The 19,219-nt window shown below is 42.0% G+C and overlaps 1 protein-coding gene across 8 annotated transcripts in view; it reads left to right on the top strand.

The window, feature by feature from the left end:
• ELF1 (E74 like ETS transcription factor 1) overlaps nt 1-19,219 on the top strand; it is an 85,485-nt gene that overhangs the window by 42,029 nt on the left and 24,237 nt on the right. For 5 of the 8 annotated variants that reach the window (XM_048932794.1, XM_048932785.1, XM_048932835.1 and 2 more), the window contains exons 2-3: nt 2,664-2,963; nt 12,178-12,352. In XM_048932794.1, the coding sequence (XP_048788751.1) occupies nt 2,892-2,963; nt 12,178-12,352 (247 nt within the window). In that variant the 5' untranslated portion in view covers nt 2,664-2,891. Of the gene's footprint in view, nt 1-1,849; nt 2,278-2,481; nt 2,561-2,663; nt 2,964-12,177; nt 12,353-19,219 lie in introns of those variants that run through there. The other 3 variants (XM_048932810.1, XM_048932827.1, XM_048932821.1) reach the window with 3 other exon arrangements.

Below are 19,219 nucleotides of genomic sequence, written 5' to 3'. Positions count from 1 at the left end.
AGAGGACTTGTTTTTTTTCCCTTTGGAAGAAAGAGTAGGAATGGAAAATTGTGTAAGTAGAATTCATATTTTGGTTAGTGCTTAGAAATGAATTATAACTCTCTAATACTAATAGTTGAAGTCATTCCCACTGGTCAATGAAAAGAGACTTCGCTCCAAAGAATCCCAGGCAAATACAGAAATCCTCTCAGCTTCCCAGTGCAGACTTATTTAAAAATGAGCATTAAGCTAATTGCACAGAGAGGACCAGAATACAGAAAGTGCTTGCAAATCCTCTCATTACACAAGTTGAATCCACGTGTTTGAACACAAAGAGTGTAAATGCCTCAAGCCTAGTAACTTTTTAAAGCCAACAGCAATTAACATAAAGGCAGGACAAATGCTGTGTCAGAGATACAGTGTGTTGGAAATGTTAAGTTATATAGTATGTACTTTGTTTTTAGGCAAACATGTGGGATGGTGTAACACAAGGAGAGACTGTCCTATGAGGAGAGACTGAAGGAACTGGGGCTGTTTAATCTGGGGAAAAGGAGGGTGAGGGGAAACCTTATTGCTCTCTTCCAATATCTGAAAGGTACTTACGAGAGTGGGGCTGGTCTCTTCTCACTGGTGGCAGTGGCAGGACGAGGGGAAACGGCCTCAACTTGCACCAGGTTAAGTTTAGGTTGGATACAGAAAGCACTGGAATAGGCTCCCCAGGGAGGTGATTGAATCACCATCCTTGGATGTGTTTAAAAAATCATCTGAATGTGGTGCTCAGGGACATGATTTAGCAGAGGGTTGTTAGAGTTAGGGTAGTATGGTTAGGTTATGGTTGGACTCGATGATCTTTAAGGTCTTTTCCAACCTGAGCAATTCTATAATTCTATGTTGGTGTTGTATGCACCTTCCTCCTGACACTTCTGTTTTCTAAGAAGTGAGCCCAAGTGCTTCAATTGAGGGAAGTCAACCCAAGACAATACGGTTGCATGTAACGCTGTCAGTGCCCTGCCCTGCTGATATGCAGGGAAATCTTTGGAACTATTCAAGTCAGCCTGCAAGGTGGGAAGGGCTGAGGCTATGCAGCCATGGCTGCTAAAGCATTTTCTTTTCATGCATTTGGCTCCTGTTAATGTAAATATTCTCCAGTTAGGGTTGTGGCTGCTCTTAAAAGCAGTTCAAGAGCTCGTCAGAGCAAGCAGTGGAAGTTGGGGAGGTTCTCCTGGCTCTGTAAAGTTGGTTTTCCTGATTTCTTAGAAGGGTAGGATGCATTGACCTCAATGAGGCTCCCCAAAGGTGCTGTCATCACTACTTAGGAATTTGGGAATACCACAATCTATATGGGAAAAACAGCTGCTACATTTCTTAGAGTGAGAGTGTGTGACTCGGTCCTTCCTAGTTAAGCTGCTTGGCACCAAGGAGAGGAAGGTGCCCTTCATTTTTAACCTGCTGAAGAAACAAGGGGAAGTCAACAGCAGCGCATGAGCAGGAGGTGGCATCTTGCAAGCAGCAGCAACACCCAGAGCTCTGTGGTCTCAAGTGAGGCCCACGTGCATTGCTGGCAGAGGGGATGTGCCAGGCCTCTGCCTCAGGATCTTCTGTGCCCGCAGCACTTTGACGCACACAGCTTAAAGAGTTTGATCCAAGTCACCTCCCGTCTTGCTTTCTTAAGAACACGTGGCTTTAAATTAATTCATAGGCACCAGCATACTCCCTTAGGTTCCTGATTTTGGACATCAGATTCTGTTATTCTTTGGAAACAGAAGCTTATTAACATCTCGGTCATCGTAACGGTATAAAGAAGATCACAGATTGTGCTCGCTTTTCCTCCAGAAGCGATACGGCGCATCTCTGTCCAAACTGAACTTAACCATGTTTAGCTTTAGCACTGATGAGTAAGTGAAAACGCAGGAGATGTAAGCACGCTTCTGTCCAGCGAAGCTGTTTACATTCCATCGTTGGGGATTCTTTTATTTTTTCTTTGCTATTGTGCTGTGCAGTTCTTTTGCCTGTTCTAATTTGCCGTGACGTGGTCAGTTTCCTTCCGGCTGCTCGCAAGCCTGTGGTCGAGATAAGGATACATTTGCAGCACGTTCTTAAAAAGAAGCTGAAGATCTGCTTCACGTAGAGACCTGGGGACTCTTTGGCCTGCATGAGGAATTTATTGGCTGTTTTTCTGTTGTGAACCGTGGGAATTGAGATCAAGGGCATTTTTTTTGCTAAAGAACAGCCCTGCAGAATTGGAACTGTGTGTGAGGCAGAAAGGTGATACGCCTGAGGTATCCTGCAGCTCGGTAGGTCAGTCTGTGTTCTGTGTTTTGTTTTCAGTATAACTTGAAGGTAATTAGTTAAAACTGCATCAGGTGCAAAGATGGATTTTCCTTTTGTTAGCTTTCGTAACTTCTTTGTGTTGGTCGAAATGCTTTTAAAGTGAAACACTTTGAAACTTGTGTCTTGCTTCCTGAAACAGTCCCTTCTTTTTTTTTTTCTTTTTTTTTAAAGGGAATGAACATTTGCACGTGTTGATTAGTGGAAGTAATACCTTTGGGGATCAGAAGGTATCCAACTTTCCTAGAGCCTGGTAAAACACTCGTAGATACGACCAAGCTTTATAGTGAGAGCTGTTCTTTCAGATAGCTAAAGCAATCAGTTCCTAATTTGTATTTCTTTTTTTCCTTCCTCAGAGATAAACAGCTGTCCACGTGGGAGAAACAACTCAGGAAAGAATTGTCCTTGGTTTCTTTGAGAAGGACCCAGGAACGCTGATGATCTAAGAACTACTGAAACTGCCACTTGGTTCATTCTGTGATCCTGCCTTTCTGCCCTGCTGCACCCTGGTGACACTGTCCATTCTTTTCCATTTGAGAACACTTTTCTTCTTATGTGGAGCTGAGAGCTGGGAATGCGTTATTATGGCAGCAGTTGTACAGCAGAATGAGCTTGTGTTTGAATTTGCCAGCAACGTCATGGAGGATGAGCAGCAGGTATGGGATGGTGGAAGAAATGGCATTTGTTCGAGTTCGAGCAAAGAATGTTAGGAAAACATGAGGAAAAAGTGTTGTGTAAAACACAAGGAAGCAAACGCTGAGATCATTATGGTTGCAGCAGATCTCTGCAGTTTCAAAAGCTTCCTGTTGCTTCCTGTAACTTGCACGAGCAGAGCAGAAATTGGTTGAAATGTTGTAACTTCTGCAGTCTTGCAGAAACCTCCTCTGAAGATGTTTTTCCTTTGTCACTGATTTGTGCCAGTAGAATCCATTCATGCTGTAAAATTCCTGACATTTTGGTATTTGACAGTCGCTTTAAGTTTTGTGGTGTGCTAGGATAAAATCCAGGACAAAGCAACTGTCACACTACAGGTGACTAGAAGGAGCAGTAAGTGTCTGCCCTCTGCTCTTTGCAAATTGGTTTGTGAATTGCATTACTGTGTGCATGTCAGCTATTCAGAACTGAGCTTCAAAATAACTTACGTGGGTTTCTTTCACACTGTGGAGATGCTACCTGTTTCTGTCTCATAAAACTATTAGGTAGTTTTAGATTGTCAAAACCACGTCCTCAGACTCCTGAGGCTTCAGCAAAGAAATCCTATCGTAAAACTCGAGCAGCTCTTGTATAGGTGGTGGTTCATGGTGGGGTTTTGGGTTGGTTAACGATAAGTTAGGCATCTTACTATTATGGAGCAGTACTTCTGAGTCTTGTGGAGATTTTAAGGCTTCTTAGTCTTATAGAGGAGCAGCTGAGAAGCGTTGCTGTAAGTTGTTCCTCTTTTTGTGAATGTGAAAAGTATTTGTCCTCTGCTTTAAAAATACTTTTGGCTTCGTAACCTTGTCTCTGGGTTTTTTCTGTGGCCACATGTTTGGCTGGGTCAGTGTCCCGTTTCTGCTGTCAGACTCGTGTGATCGTTTGAATGAGCTGAGTGTTGTCTGTCTGAAGTGCTAACTCAGTTTTGGGTGGAACTAGTAATGTAACTTCCTTCCCTGTATTTTTCCAGAGCCTGTGGCAGTCTGGGGATTTAGATATGGGAATTGCACAAACACAGTGGAAAATGAGCTGTATTTATTACTTCTGTATGTTGCTTGTTGTTGTTTTTACTTTACAAGCCAATGGGAGAAATGAAAAGAGGAGGGCTGCTTCATTGTGATTTCTTGGAGGAGCAGTGCAAGAAACGTGCCTGTCTTTGTTTAGCTACACGTTTTGTCTCTTGTGGTTTCTTCAGATGCTCACCTGAAAAACTTACAAAAAAAAAATTAATAAAAAAAAATACATGGAGCACTCAAGAGTAAAACCTCCCTAAATGGAGCTCTCCTAAATGGAGGCCAAACCTGGATAAATCCTACTCCAAATTAAGCCTAGGGAAAAAAGGCATCCTGGAGCATACCCTACAGGAGATGTAATCAAAGATGTGGAAGGCCATAGCAAAGCATTCCTTGCAGCAAAGACTTGGATGGAAGCTCTGTTTTAAATCAGTAGATTGACTTTGTTCCTATATCAAAGATTCAGGTAGCCAGCTAGATGTCTGCCTGAAGGTAGATACAAAATTTGCAGTTGTGGAAAAGAAGCCTGGAGTAGGCAAAGATATGGGAAGTTGAAACAAGATTTAACTCAGATCAAGGTGTGTAATATGGTATTAACACAAAAAGGTTGATTATGTGTGTAACTCATTGATCTGCTTCTTACAATGTAGAAGCTATTGGTACAGGTACTATGAAGTTTTTCAGCTCAGTTTGCATTTTGGGATATATACTGATACATATATTGTGTACTTTGAGCGTTTTAGTTCTAAAAGTGCTCTGTGTTGATCAAAAACATTTTTTGAGCTTCGTCAGGATACAAAATCATAGAATCATAGGATTGCTCAGGTTGGAAAAGACCTTGAAGATCAAGTCCAACCATGACCTAACCATACTATCCTAACTAACAACCCTCTGCTAAATCATGTCCCTGAGTACCACATCCAAACAGTTTTTAAACACACCTAGGGATAGTGATTCAACCACCTCCCTGGGGAGCCATCTTTATATGCAGGTGCCAAGTAACTGATCTGTGGGTAATAACTTTTGCTATTTTCTCAAAAGCAGGAGTTGAAGATACTTTGATACTCATCTTCTTGTCGAGGCTTTGTCTGGAGCCCTTTTGTGCCAAGAACTGATAGGGCATGGAACAGCTGTGGGGAAAGGTTCAGAGCCTAGATGGCCGCTATATTCTGTGTTTCAGGGAAGTCATAATTCATGGCCTTTTATTTATTTTCTTTTAAGTCTTGGTTAAACAACTATAAATTATGAACCGTCTATTTGCAAATCTAAGCATTCAACCAGTGGCAGATGCCAGGCTTGGTCATGTGGCCCTGTGTGAACAGGAAGGGCTCTTTTCTATCAGATTTATCCCTTTCTGTTTAGAAAGTTATGTTTTGTTTGTTCTTTTCTCTTTATCCTCGGAGGGCTCACTTGTAATTTTGTGCTTACATGGTGAAGAAGAAATGTGGTGAAAATATCTTCTTGATTTTGAGAAGGGAACCAAATGGTGAATGCTAAAGGTACTGAAAAGCTGGGCAGGAGCTCCTACAGGCTTTGGCTGAGTCAGCACTGCTGTCCAGAACTGCTTTTCTTAATGTCTGCACCTTAGAATCATAGAGTCATAGAATTGTTAGAGTTGGGAGGGACCTTTAAATGTCATTCAGCTCAACTTCCCTGCATTGAACAGGGACGTGCCATATCCAGCCTGGCCTTGGAAGTATCCAGGATTGGGCATCAACCGTATCTCTGAGCAACCTTTTCCAGTGCCTCACCACCCTCACTGTAAAAGACTTTTTCATTATATCCAACCTAAAGCTGCCCTCTTTAAGCTTGAAGCCATGTCACCACAGACCCTGCTAAAGAGCGCGTTCCCTTCTTTCCTGTAGTTCTCCTTTAGATACTAAAGATCTGTTATCAGGTCACCTCAGAGCCTTTTCCTCTTGAGGCTGAGCAGCCCCTGCTCTCTCAGCCTGTAACTGGAGTCTGTGCCCTTAGGTTGGACGACGACTTCTGCCCCACCTTCTCAGGCCTTGATTTGCTCTTCCACATTCCCTAATGCTCTGTAATATGAAGTCACCTCAGGAGAACTGGTGGCACCAGAGCTGAAAGCCACAGTCGAGGCCAAGTTCTACACTTTTGTCTATTTCCAGCTTCTGCAGGAAGTCCCCACTTTTCAACTTAGTGTTTTATGAAGACTCAGGAAGTGGTTGTGAGATCCATACTGAGGTACTCCTAAGCAGTATTTATCTTCTTCCAGAATCCCTCTGTGAAACTTGGTCATGTCTCCATTCCCGTCCGTGGGAACGCCTGGAAAGTTGAGAGGCTGCTTCAGTGTTTGGCGCAGGGACATCTGTGAGAAAAAGCTGAAGCCCATTTTCCAGTCACCAAGATCCCTTTGCCTAGTTTTTATTAGCGTTTTTTCTTGTTTGTGCCTCTAGATTTTATGGTTTTCCCAAAATAAATGGCTAACAGTATCTTAAATATGAATACTATTGTTTTCTTACAAAGCCAGTTTTTGCATGGAGGCTTCTTTCTTTAATCCCCGTGTAACTTTTCCTTCTTAGTATCTGTTGCATGCTTTTCTTGCAACCGATCACTCATAAATTTTCTTCTAAGCCACTTGGAAGCTACTCCCTGTATTCTTGGGACAATGTTTTCCAGTAAAACTAAACATTTTTTTCTTAGATTGGATCTGGATTGTCTCATAAAGTGATACCAGCAGAGAAGAAGAAATCCCCTTTATTGTTCTCGGTTTTTGCAGGAAGTTTTAGTTTTTCCCCTCATAGAGAGTGGCCAATACTTTGCAGAGACCTGTTCATGGGCCACTGAAGGAATACCTGTCTGAAGTTTCATGCTCTTCCAAATAGTTATAGGTCCATGTACAGGGTTGGCCTGCAGAAAAATATTACACTGTGAGGGATTTAATGCATAAGACTTGCAAAGATTTTAACATAAGCTGAAGTCCTTTATTTGCCCAGCAGATGGGGAAGATGTGTTGAAGCCAAACCAAAGCTTTGGTGCAGCTAGAATGCCATGTTTTAACTGTGTGTCATGGTGATAGTAGGAGAAAGGTGAAGCAGGTAAAGTAGGCAAAGTAAAAAAACATATATATATGTATGTATATGAATTGTTCTTTCTGTTGGTTTATTTGATTACTTGAACACTGCTAATGCTTCAATAGGGCTTCTCTTTAAAAGATTTTTGGAATGGGAATGTCATTTTGCCTTTCTTTGTTAGTGCACATAGAGGAGCCTTTTTGTTAGAAATAAGTTTTTGTGGTCTTTCTTTAGAGAAGTAGTAAAATCTAATTATTCAGAGGGTTATGTTCAGTGGTGCACAGTCTAGTTGGAGGCTGTGTCTAGCGGTGTTCTGCAGGGGTAAGTACTGATCTGGTCTTGTTTAACTGCCATTGATGGCCTGGATGAAGGGATAGGGTGCACTCTCAGCAAGTTTGCTGATATTAGAAAGCTGGAAGGGTTGATTGACACACTGGAAGGCTGTGGTGCCATCCAGAAAGAGGTGGACAGTCTGGAAAGTTGGGCAGAAATGAAATTCAACAAGGATAAATGTAGAGTCCTGCTCCTTGGGAGGAATAACCACAAGCATCAGTGCGGGTTAGGGGCTGACCTGCTGGAAATGAGCTCTGCAGTGAAGGATGTGGGTGTCCTTGTGGACAACAGGTTGGCTGTGAGCTAGCAGAGTGCCCTAGAGGCCCAGAAGGCTGATGGTATCCTGAGGTGCATTAAAAAGAGCGTGGTCAGCAGGTGGAGGGAGGTGATCCTTCCCCTCTACTCTGCCCTGGTGAGGCCTCATCTGGAGTGCTGTGTCCAGTTCTGGGCTCCTCAGTTCAAAAGGAGAGGGATCTCTTAGAGGGAGTCCAGCAGAGGGCCACAGAGATGATGAAGTACTTGGAGCATCTCCTCTGTGTGGAAAAACTGAGAGACCTGGGCCTGTTCAACCTGGAGAAGAATGAGAGGGGAATCTTATCCATTCTTATAAATATCTGAATGGTAGATGTCAAGTGAATGGGGCCAAGCTTTCTCAGTGGTGCATAGAACCACAGCGGCAAAACAGGGGGCAATGGGCACAAATTGGAACAGAAGAAGTTCTGTATGAAAATGAGGAAAAAATTCTTTACTTTGAGGGAGACAGAGCACTGCATCAGGCTGCCCAGAGAGGCTGTGGATTTCTTTGGAAATGTTTGAAACCTGCCTGGAGATTTTCCTGTAAGGGCATCTAATATAGGGAATGTGCTGTAGCTGAGGGCTGGACTAGATGATCTCTGGAGACCCCTTCCAACCCTTACAGTTCTGTGTGATTCTGTAATTAATAATAAGAAGTAGTCTTTAATTCAGCAGTGTTTTCCCGTTATGGAATTATACAGAACCATCATATGGAGCTGCAGTGATCGTGGTCACTTTCGCCATTTGAAATATGTACAAAATTATTCCTCTGTTTTGAAAGCTACAAGAAATTTGAGCTTGCCCCATAGTTGGGATTCAGGTACTTTCAATGAAATCAAGAACATTACAGAAGTGCTAAGGTGAGATTTTTATCTTTCAATCGTTTTGCATGTTTCAGTATTAATTAGTAGTAGCACTTAAAACTGAACGAGCTGCTTGTGAAAGGAATCATAACCAATTGCAAACATACATTTTTTTTATTCTTTTTATTCAATTTTTTATTCAGACATGTCCTTTGAATTCGATTTGTTTGCAGCTGCATTCATGTTTTCCTCACTGAAGATGTTTATTTGGTATCTGATCCAGCTTCTCCTTTTCATATCCAGGGCGGGTTTGAAGATCCATGCTTTGTACAGCAGCAATAAATGATTGGGAAAAGATCTATTAATGATCTAAAAAATAGGCCTCAAGCAGTGATACTTAATGACTTCAGTTTAAAGCTATTACTAGTTTAAAGAAAATCCCACTTGGTGTCCTGGCATCAGCAAATGCTCTTCTACACCATTCTTAGTTGCTTCTCTGTCTTTTGTCTTTTCCAAGTGCAGTGTCAGCAAGCTCCTTGAATTGGCCAGTGCTAATTTGAGTGCCCAGGTATTTCCCTGCAAGGTGGATTTCTGTACCTGTAGAGGGACACGCATTGGCTGTGTCAGAGTGTGTTCATAGCAATTGTTTCCTGACATAATCAAGATTCAGCTGAGCCTTGCAGAGTAGACCATGCTTGATCATACTGATCAGACCTACTGCTACGTGGTGGTGAAAGATGGTACCTTAATGAATGGATGATTGGGCTGTTGTAATTAGATTTCACAGCAGGAGTGACTAATAGTGCTGGAGATAAATAGGATTTTGAGAAATGGAGATCAAAGTGATGAAGAATCAGTTTGTTCAGTGTTTCCTTTCTTATTCTGAAACAGAAGACTGAAGAATAACTGTGGTGTTGGAGGTTTTTTTTGCCTCTTGGAGACAGCTAGTGGTATGAACTTCAGTCATTAGAGAAGGACGGTGCTAAGCCAGAGTCAATTTCTATCCAGAAGGAACTAACAAGAGGCTCATCCTAAGCACAAATGACCCCTTGAGAGACTATCCCCTACAAACGTTGCAAGCCCTGCATATCAAACTAGTGCAAGCACAGCAACAGGAAGGAAAGGCAGACCGCCTCACTGCAGGAAGGCAGCTGACCAGTTTCAGGTCATAGAATCATAGAACGGCTTGGAAGGGGCCTCAAGCATCATCAAGCTCCCATGCCCCTGCCAAGGCTGCCAACCTCCACATTAAATACCAAACCAGGCTGCCCAGGGCCCCATCCAACCTGGCCTTGAACACCTCCAGGGACGGGGCATCCACCACCTCTCAGGGCAGCCTGTGCCAGCACCTCACCACTCTCTCTGTAAAGATCTTCCCCCTGTCATCCAACCTAAATCTTCCTTCCCTCAAATGGCAGTTTTCATCCTGCCATTGTAGATGTGTTCAAGCTGTTTGTTTACACCAGGATTAGGCACCTTGACACCTTTTTATAGTCAGTGGAGAGAAATAGGCAGAAATAGTTTTTACAGGGCCTGATTCATCCCGGTGACACAGGAGCCTAAAACTGATGAGGGAGATTGTGCTCTACATATAAACTGCTCTGTTGACTCTGAAGGAAACCTAGGCTCAGTGGATCAAGTCTTAGTATCTTTGTGCTTGAAGCCGGATGCTATGAACATCACCCCTAGTGTCTATGAGCTAGGAAAGGATGACAATATCAAAGTGTTCATATTTGTGTCTTCTCCATCTAAAATCCATACTTTTCACCTTTGTAGTAGATTACTGAATAGATGCAGAACATGTGCTCTTCTTGCTTGCAGGTGACACAAACCTGAGTGCATAATGTGGTTACATATACATGTGCACAGTATATGTAACTGGCACGTCATGACTTACAAACTGTGGCATATTTTAAAATTGGGATGCTTCAGCTGCTTAGTACCATGAATTGCATCACAGCAACACGGCTATAATGGACCATCTTCCTTCTAGTTTGTAGAACTTATTCTTGAAAACCTTCCAAATGCAGACAGTATTTTATTTTTCATCTCATTACACTGCTCTCTTTTTTTTGCTTAATTTGCTTGTATTTGGTTTTGTAGGCTTTTAATTTGTTAGCAGAACATTTGTGATAGAAGCCCCTAGAAATATTAGCTTTGTTTCTGAACTCTTCATTTTTTTTCTAATTGCTCTTTACCACAGTTGTTGAGGCACGTTTTACAAAACACAGAACAATTTCAGATGGTAATTACTTCCTCATAAAGATCCTAATTGCACTTTCTCCTTTCAGTATGTATGTTCCATTCCCTTCCATGGGAGACGATGACTCCCACTGCCGTTCTCTGCAGGGAGACAGCAGCTCTGAGACCATTTTCTGCTGCTGGTGTCCTGTGCAGTGGAAAGACTGAGACATGAGCAATGCCCAAATAAACGTTATTACCCATATTGTTGTTTTTCTTCTTGCATGGTTAAATTGAAAAAAAAAAATACTGCTCGATTTTTGCATATCGTAGAATGGCCTGGGTTGAAAAGGCCCACAGTGATCATGTAGTTTCAACCCTCTGCCATGTGCAGGGTCTCCAGCCACCAGACCAGGCTGCCCAGAGCCACATCCAGCCTGGCCTTGAATGCCTGCAGGGATGGGGCATCCACAGCCTCCTTGGGCAACCTGTTCTAGTGCTTCACCACCCTCCATGTGAATATCTGTTCTTTTGTGGAGTGAGGCCAAATGTACACACATGGATTTTCTCATAGGAATGCTTTGGAGCAATGTTTGGTTTGTTTTCTTGTTTTTAAGTGTGCCGAACTCAGTGTGGCTTATTTTTATAGTGAGAGAGCCATAGAGTTACACAAGACTTCCTTTGAGCCTCCTATGCTGCCATCCGCTGACTTTTTTTTCCTGCCTGTGGCGTTTGGAAATCACACAGAATCTTTTTGGAAAATACTTTATCATAAATGGCATTTTCTGCAAACCTCTTCCTGTTGAATGGTTGCTCTTTTGGAGAATGTGCATCTTGTTATTACAACTGGCCAGCTTGATTTTGGCTTTTGCAAGTGCCCTTTTTCTGTTGTATCATATGGAAGATAATTGTTGAGAGAGAAGGATGATGGCTGAAAGCGGGCTTTAAAGCAAAGTAGGGGAGCAGTGGCAAGTGATGAAACCACAAGAATTAGAGGTACATGTATAAAGCACTCCTTGTTTCACTTGTTACCCTCATGGTAAGTGACCCCTAAGCTACTATCTCACAGTAAACTCAGTGCTGGTGAGACCTTCCTGCAGCGCTCACAGCCACACCACCCTCTGCCCACAGCTGGACAGGAAGAGCAGAAGGTGCTTGCAGCAAGTTGTTTGCTGCTGTCATTGCCAGCTGAGTTCGACTTCTACTGCACTGCTCCATTCCTCTGTTCTGTCAGCCTTTTAGCTGCAAAATGCTGCTGTGGGAGTCTTGTATAACCTCCTGTGACCATGTCAGTGTATTATACACTATCTGTAGTGATATTCAGCCTCTGGCCCGTGGCAGGACACTGCTGCTCTTTTTGTTTTGTGTGCTAAAAATCATCTTGTTTTTCGGTACTCTCTCCTGATCATTTAATATTTAGGTGATATGCTGTGGGTTTGTTGAAGTAAATGCTTAAAGTGGGAATGTTCTAACTGCCATTACTTTAATTTTCCTTTTTTTGGTGTTTTTTTTCTACAGCTTGGTGATCCGTCCATCTTCCCTGCTGTCATCGTGGAACATGTCCCTAGTGGAGATCTCCTAAACAACTATTCTGGCTTAACCTGTGTGGATGAGCCCAGTGACATGATCACTGAGAATTCCCTAGATGTTGCAGAGGAACAAATCATTGAAGATGATGATATCCCCCTCACAGGTTCGCAATACAATTTTTTATCTGCCATGCTTTTGCAACAAGGTGGTTGTGGCTGGCAGCGAGGAAAAGCTGAGTGACAAAAATGAATAAGAAACAAAGTTATAACGATATTGAATGCTGTCAATCCTGTGCTGCAACATGGAGAAGATGGTATTAATTCCAGTACCAGGTGGCTTGCAATTCCAGCTGCACAGCTGGTACAGTGACCTGTCATCCATCGATACAGATTAAGATAGGGTTCTATTCAGAGTACCACAATGGTTGTGCATTGCTCTTAATGTCATTTTTTTGCCCCTTTTTTTTTTTAGTGGTTGGTATGTACTTGAGTAAATGTGATGTACCAAAAAAGCAGCAACATACAACATGTGTAGATGTAGCATTTTGATTTCTGGAGGGTATGCAAATGGCCAACTGTAAAATGTGCATGTCAGCACGATGCTGATATTGGTGTGCTCAGCATAGTGTTCGTTTTAGATCTCTAATAATCAATGTTTAAAGTACAAATGTTCTGCATAACTTCTGTTAGGAAAGATAGTGTAAAAGAGAAAGCTCAAGGATATATCCGATTAAAGAAACTTATTAAAAACAAAAACAAAAAGCCCCCAAAGCAAACAGCACCTTGCTGAAAGTAGGTATTTGGAGCATCTTTGCAGACTAAGTCTGAAAGGTGAGGTGGATGCTTTACAAAACTGAGATCTGGTTGTACCATCTTTCACTGATGAGGGTTTTGCAGCTGAGCTGTCCCCGGGGTTGCAGACAGCTTGCTGGTTTCAGTCGTGGCTCTGGCACTACTTCCAAAGGCTCTTTTACAGCCTTTTACCACCAAAAGCCAAACTCAATAAAACTGGACACGAGGTGTAGTTCACAGAGTAAATTGGCACAAACCATTCCCAATAAATGGTTTTATCTGATATATGTGGCCCCTTTTTCTTTAGCCATGAATTATCTGTGAACAGACTGTGACTGTACAAATAATTTAACTGATTATTCAAGAAAGTCTTACGTGCCTAAACGTTACTTCAAGTTGAGACCTCTTGCCAACTATTCACTTGCTATTCATTTTAATTATTCACACTGTAACTGGCATTTCCTCAGTGTGTTATTTAAGCACCACTTAACGTGACTGTGTGAATATTTTGTCGTTGATGAATTTCATAGTTTTCGTGCATACGTATTCACTGCAATACATACTGTTATAGTGTGAATTGACAGTTGCATGAGTAATTGTGAAACTCTGCTTTTGTGACTATTCTTGTTAAGATTTTTCGTTGCTAACGTAAATAGTCACATGAGAAGGGTTTGCTGCCAGAGAGTGAAAATATGTAATCCTTGTAACTGGTGGTGTCCAAGGGATACTTTGGAGGCAGACAAGCACTGCATTGTTAACATCTTCCATTGTAGCTGAAGCAATCTGTTTTTCTTTAAAGGCCAAGTCCTTAGAAAAGAAGAGCTGTGACTTTGTAGAGATTGCTGTAATGAAGGAGATGCTAACTAATTATCTGGTTCACACTGCAGCATCTGTGCTGTGGGTTTCTTTGGCCACTGGAAACTGAGTGCTTGGCTTTGTACAAAGGGATGACTCCAAGCTGACCAGCACCACCGCTCAGGGCTCCTGTGGGGAGGGTGCCTCAGCAGTTTGTGTATATCAAGGAGCCCCTGCCAGTCCCTATCAGGGCAGGGTTACAGGGCAAGGCAGGACAGGAGCCTCCCATGAAAGTGTGGAGAGAGCACAGAGAAGGAGCATGGCTTCATCACCTCTCTGTCCAGGTTTCAGGTACACAGCCCAGCCAAACCACCAGAGCAGGTGCAAGTGCATTTTTCAGTGGGCTGCTTGTGAAGTAGGGCTGATTGCAGCTAACGTTTCCCACCTACTTTGTTTTCTGGTTATTTCCTATCTCTGAGGCTCCCCTCTTGATTTTAATTTGTGTGTGTTTGGCCTCAGCAGTGAAATGCGTTGTTTTGCTCTTGGAATTTTGTACAAATCTTTTCAGTCACTTTCACGTTATGCCTCTGAGAGAGAATCGGACCTGGTAAAGACTGTACTAATTCCAATTTAAAATATTCAGAGGACTGAAGTTCACAGCAAAATGAAACTGAAAATACCAACATTACTCAGAAATGGTTTCTAAATATGCATGAATTTTTTTTTTGAAGCTACGAGTTTTTCAGTGCTGATTTTTTTTTTTTTCCTATTATACATTAAGCTTTCATTGTCCCCTAAACTACAAGTAGTTAAGTCTGCTGAAACTGCAGGAATTACTGTTGAATGTTGTATCTGCAGAAGTATGGACTCTGGTAAGCTTCTCTGCCTCTAGGATCTAGTTTAAGCCATTCAAAACTAGCTATTACACTGCCCTGATTACTATCTGTAGTATAAATTATGACCTGCAGAAAACTACAGCTATAAGAACAGCATCTGTTTTACTTGAAACCCTGCTGAAAGATAGCCAACAGCCAGTTTTCTAGCTATGTTATACACACCATAATCTTTTTATAATTAATAGACAGACTTGCCTTATCACTCTCTAAATTTACCAACACGTTTCATTGGAAAAACTGTGATAGCAATTTGCAGGTCGGTTTGTTGCTGGTATAATGTGACCCCAAACGATTAACTGTCATGTAGTAAAAGATGATCAAGAAAATAGATTGGAGCATTTGGCTTTGGATGAAGTTTTATCACTGAAGAGAATATTGAGTTTTGTGGTGTTGTTTTTTTTTCCTCTCTGAAAAATACAGGGGATAAAGTTTTGCATACAATAAACTGTAGGCTATCTTGTCAGATGGTATGATTTAGTACACTTTATTTATCTTATTAGTGTAATTAATTAGAGTTGTAAAATGCACAGGAAGGAGGAACTAATTGGATTATGCAACTTCCTGAATTATTTTTTTCTTGAAGCTGACACATGTAATGTAGAAAAACAGCAGGTAATCAAACTCTGCCATTTTGTGGTTCACCTGTGCCTCCTCACTGAAACAGTGAGAAAGTTTGTGTAAGAGGGGAGAGACAAAAAAAATGGGCACTTTGATTCACTGTGCCCTGATCTGAATCCAGAGCACAGAAATACAGGTTCTCATAGAACAGCAATGAAGCTTAACAACCAAAAGTTATTTTACAGTCTGTCCAAGTTAGGTAGCATTTGGCTTCTGCATTTGGGTGAACCTCTAGAACTGATGGCACAAGCCAAACTGTTCATGTAAGTGAATGAAAGGAAAGTGCTACGTGTTGTAACCCAGCACAACCCCAGCATGTTCTGTGGATGTAATCATTTATAATGATTGCAAAGAAATCCAAAAGGCTGCTGAGTTGGAAACAGAATTTCACAGTCTTAATCCATGAGGATTTTCCATTGACAAGATGCTAGTTGTAAAAAGACAAAAAGATGAGATCTGTTGCTTTGTAGAGAAGTTACTCCATACTGCTTATACCATCTGGATAGAAATGAGGAGTGTTTTTCCATGCAGCTCCCCGGTGAGATAATTTCACTTATAAATTTTAAAGCCGTGTTTAAAAAGAAAAGGAAGTGTGATGTATAGGTCTCCTTGAATCACGTGCATTCTTAAAGTAGCACTTGGTTTTCCAGCATTACTGAACAGTTGGTGCAGAATTTCTATTAAAAAGCAATCGCTTGAATTTAACAGTCAGTTATTCTGAAAAAAAGGTCTCAGTCTGTATGTGAGGAATCTCTTCATTAAATTCATGGAGCATCTCTCCTATGAAGAAAGGTTGAGGAACTGGGGTCGTTTAGCTTGGAAAAGAGAAGGCTTTAGGGAGACCTCATGGTGGCCTTCCAGTACTTGAAGGGAGTGTATAAACAGGAGGGAGAACGGCTGTTTTTAAGGGTGGATAGAGATAAGACAAGGGGGAATGGTTTTAAACTGAGACAAGGGAGGTTTAGGTTAGATATTAGGACGAAGTTTTTCACCCAGAGGGTGGTGATGCACTGGAACAGGTTGCCCAAGGAGGTTGTGGATGCCCCATCCCTGAAGGCATTCAAGGCCAGGCTGGATGTGGCTCTGGGCAGCCTGGTCTGCTGGTTGGTGACCCTGCACATAGCAGGGGGTTGAAACCAGATGATCACTGTGGTCCTTTTCAACCCAGGTATTTCTATGATTCTTCCTTCTTTCAGCAACTTTACATTTCTTCCAGCATTGTTCTGAGACCTCGATCCCTTTAGTTGGTGTATTTAAATACAGCTGTGACTAGCACAGGCTGTATCTAGTCTGGGCAAAGCCCCCATCATTGGCCTTTTGGGGCTGATTGGTTTGAGAGGTGTGTGACAGAGGGAGTGGGGTGGGATCCCTGAGCTGAGCGATGGGAAGTGAGCAGCCACCTTGTCAGGAGGTGTCAAGTAGGAAGGTGTAAAGCATTCACAAGTATGCTAGGTGGGAATTTGGGCTGAAGGAGGGAGCTTCAGGCTAGATGTGGAGTTTCTTTTTCCATCAGGTGAGAAGACAGCCTTGTCTGGGCAGGCCTGCTGCTAGCTGTGAGCTCTGCTGATTCATTGCAAACACGCATCCACAGTAATTGGGTTGTAATTGGCATACACAGAGGCTTAAATTTGTGGCTTGCTGAGATAATCAGGAGCTTGTTGAGTACCCTGGGAAAAAAATGTTACTTTTGGGTGTGGTTTTGTTTTCCTTTATTTTTTTTTTTTCTTAAGTTGCGACCTATTTAAAATAGGTACTTTGAAATGAAAATGCACAGCATTTTTGTAGCTGCGACTTTGAAGTGTAACAAATCAGTACTGTCGTCTCAATCCTTCTTTAGTTTGTGACTGTGTCATAACTGCCATTCTGATTGGTGATTTCAATTGTGATCGGAATATCTACTGGCAACGTTAAGAAACTGAAGTAACAGACTGGCTTGCTCTTATTTGTTGGGTCGGTTATCCCTGAGAGCTATCTCAAGCTGTGTGCTGCTGCTAATAGGACAGGGAGGTTGTGATTACATTGCCGTGTGGCACCTCACAGCTTGCTTGTGTTGGCTCTTGAGTTCCTGTAATTCAACTTGCTAATCCCGCAGAACCCCTCAGATCTATGTTCAGCCATTGCACAGGACTCAGTTGCCTCAGTGTGATCAGAACAGTGTGAAGCCTGGCTTGTATTGATAAGGAGTCTGGATCATGAACCAGCAGTAGAGGAGAATCAGAACCACATCCCTATTTTCTTTCAGCAACAGAGCAATGAGTTTGGCTCGATCCTGCAAAGTCACCTTCTAAGAATCATGCAACTGCTCAGGTCAGAAAAGGCCTTAAAGACCATCGGGTCCAACCACAACCTAACCATGCTATGCTAAGGAGGCTCCTGCAGAGCTGCCTGCTGTAGGCTGTGAGCTGCCCGTAAGCACAGCGGGGTGTGGGAGGCAGGGCTGGTGCACGAATACCCGCTCTTATCTTGGTCCTCTCCCAGTGATAGGATTGCAGAAGCTGTAAGCATTTGGAGTGAAACTTTCTGTTTGTTTTCTGAAATTCAGTGTGATTGCTGGTGGGCTGGGTGCTTTGTTGTTACTGTCACAGAGGTTGTATTTCTTGGTGTAAATCTATGGCTTTAACGAGAAGAAGAAATGCTCTGAGGTTGTGCCTGGTATGGCTGGCAAAGGAGTCAGTCTCCTTTTTCTTTGTTTTTCTTTCTTTTTTTATTGTGTGTGTGTGTGTGGCTGCCTCACCCCAAATTCCTCAAAGTTAAACAGGCAGGGTGTGAATCTGACTCATTACAGGGCTTAAGAAAGTAGCTAAGGTTGGTCTGTGCCCTGTGCAGGGGACTTACTAATGCAGACCTTTGCACTGCTTTGATAAACCTGTGTAAAATACCAAAAGCAGGTTCAAATTCATGGCAAAAGATAAGGAAACCTGACCTGAGCATTTCTATCCAACAAAGCAATTGCTTAAATAACCTTTTTTTTGAGAACATTTCTAAAGGCTTATGGTACCCAAAAGTGAAACTGATGTACCTTGTTTGTTATACTACATGTATTTTGCAAACAATCCTCTGGTAAAGATACTCCTCTAGTCAAACTGAATTATCTTCTTGCACTGCTACTACTTCCAAATCTGTCAGAAAAGAACTATTTTTATCAGATTTTTTTGTGTGTGTGCTTCACATGGCCTTAATTATAAATTACAAATTATAAAGATCCAAGTGCTTTTGATTTGTCTGATGGGCACCAGTATAAGACAAATGAGGGATTGTCTAGTAGTTAAAACTTTTGGAAAGCATACCGGCCCTTTCTATTGGTTTTTATGGTAATAATAATAGTAATAATTTTTAATACTGCTTCCCTGGAGCATGCTCTGTTAGCCACTCCTATCATCCCTACAGATTTGGAAGTTCAGTGTTCAATTGTACCTATAGGTAATAAGCTGTCTGATGGAAGTTTGCCTATCTGTTCTCTAGGCTAAAAGAGCATCTCTTAAGTACAGAATTCTCTTTCTTAGGACAACCATAAGAAGAAAGCAGCAATTTTTTTTTAAGGGTAGTGTATAGAAAATTGTTTGGGACAGTGGCTTTTTCTCAAGGATTATGGGCATGGTGTTTTATTGCATGTACTTGATCAGCACATGGAGGGGTTAGAAAGATGAGGCAGAAATTAAAGTCTTTTTTGTTTTAATGCACTACACTTTTAAAACTAAACGTGTACTTTTTCTCCCCAGATAAACTGTTACTGCACAGTTAGTTGAGACCACTTTTCATTTTCTTTTTGGAAATGATATAGAAGTAAATTTGCAGCTGTTCACAAGGGTGGACAGTGATAAGACACGGGAGAATGGTCTTAAACTGAGACAGGGGAGGTTTAGGTTAGATATTAGGAGGAAGTTTTTCATCCAGTGGTGGCACTGGAACAGGTTGCCCAAGGAGGCTGTG

Source organism: Lagopus muta, chromosome 1, assembly GCF_023343835.1.
Source record: "Lagopus muta isolate bLagMut1 chromosome 1, bLagMut1 primary, whole genome shotgun sequence".
Taxonomy (NCBI): domain Eukaryota; kingdom Metazoa; phylum Chordata; class Aves; order Galliformes; family Phasianidae; genus Lagopus; species Lagopus muta.
This window is presented reverse-complemented; position numbering and strand designations above follow the sequence as displayed.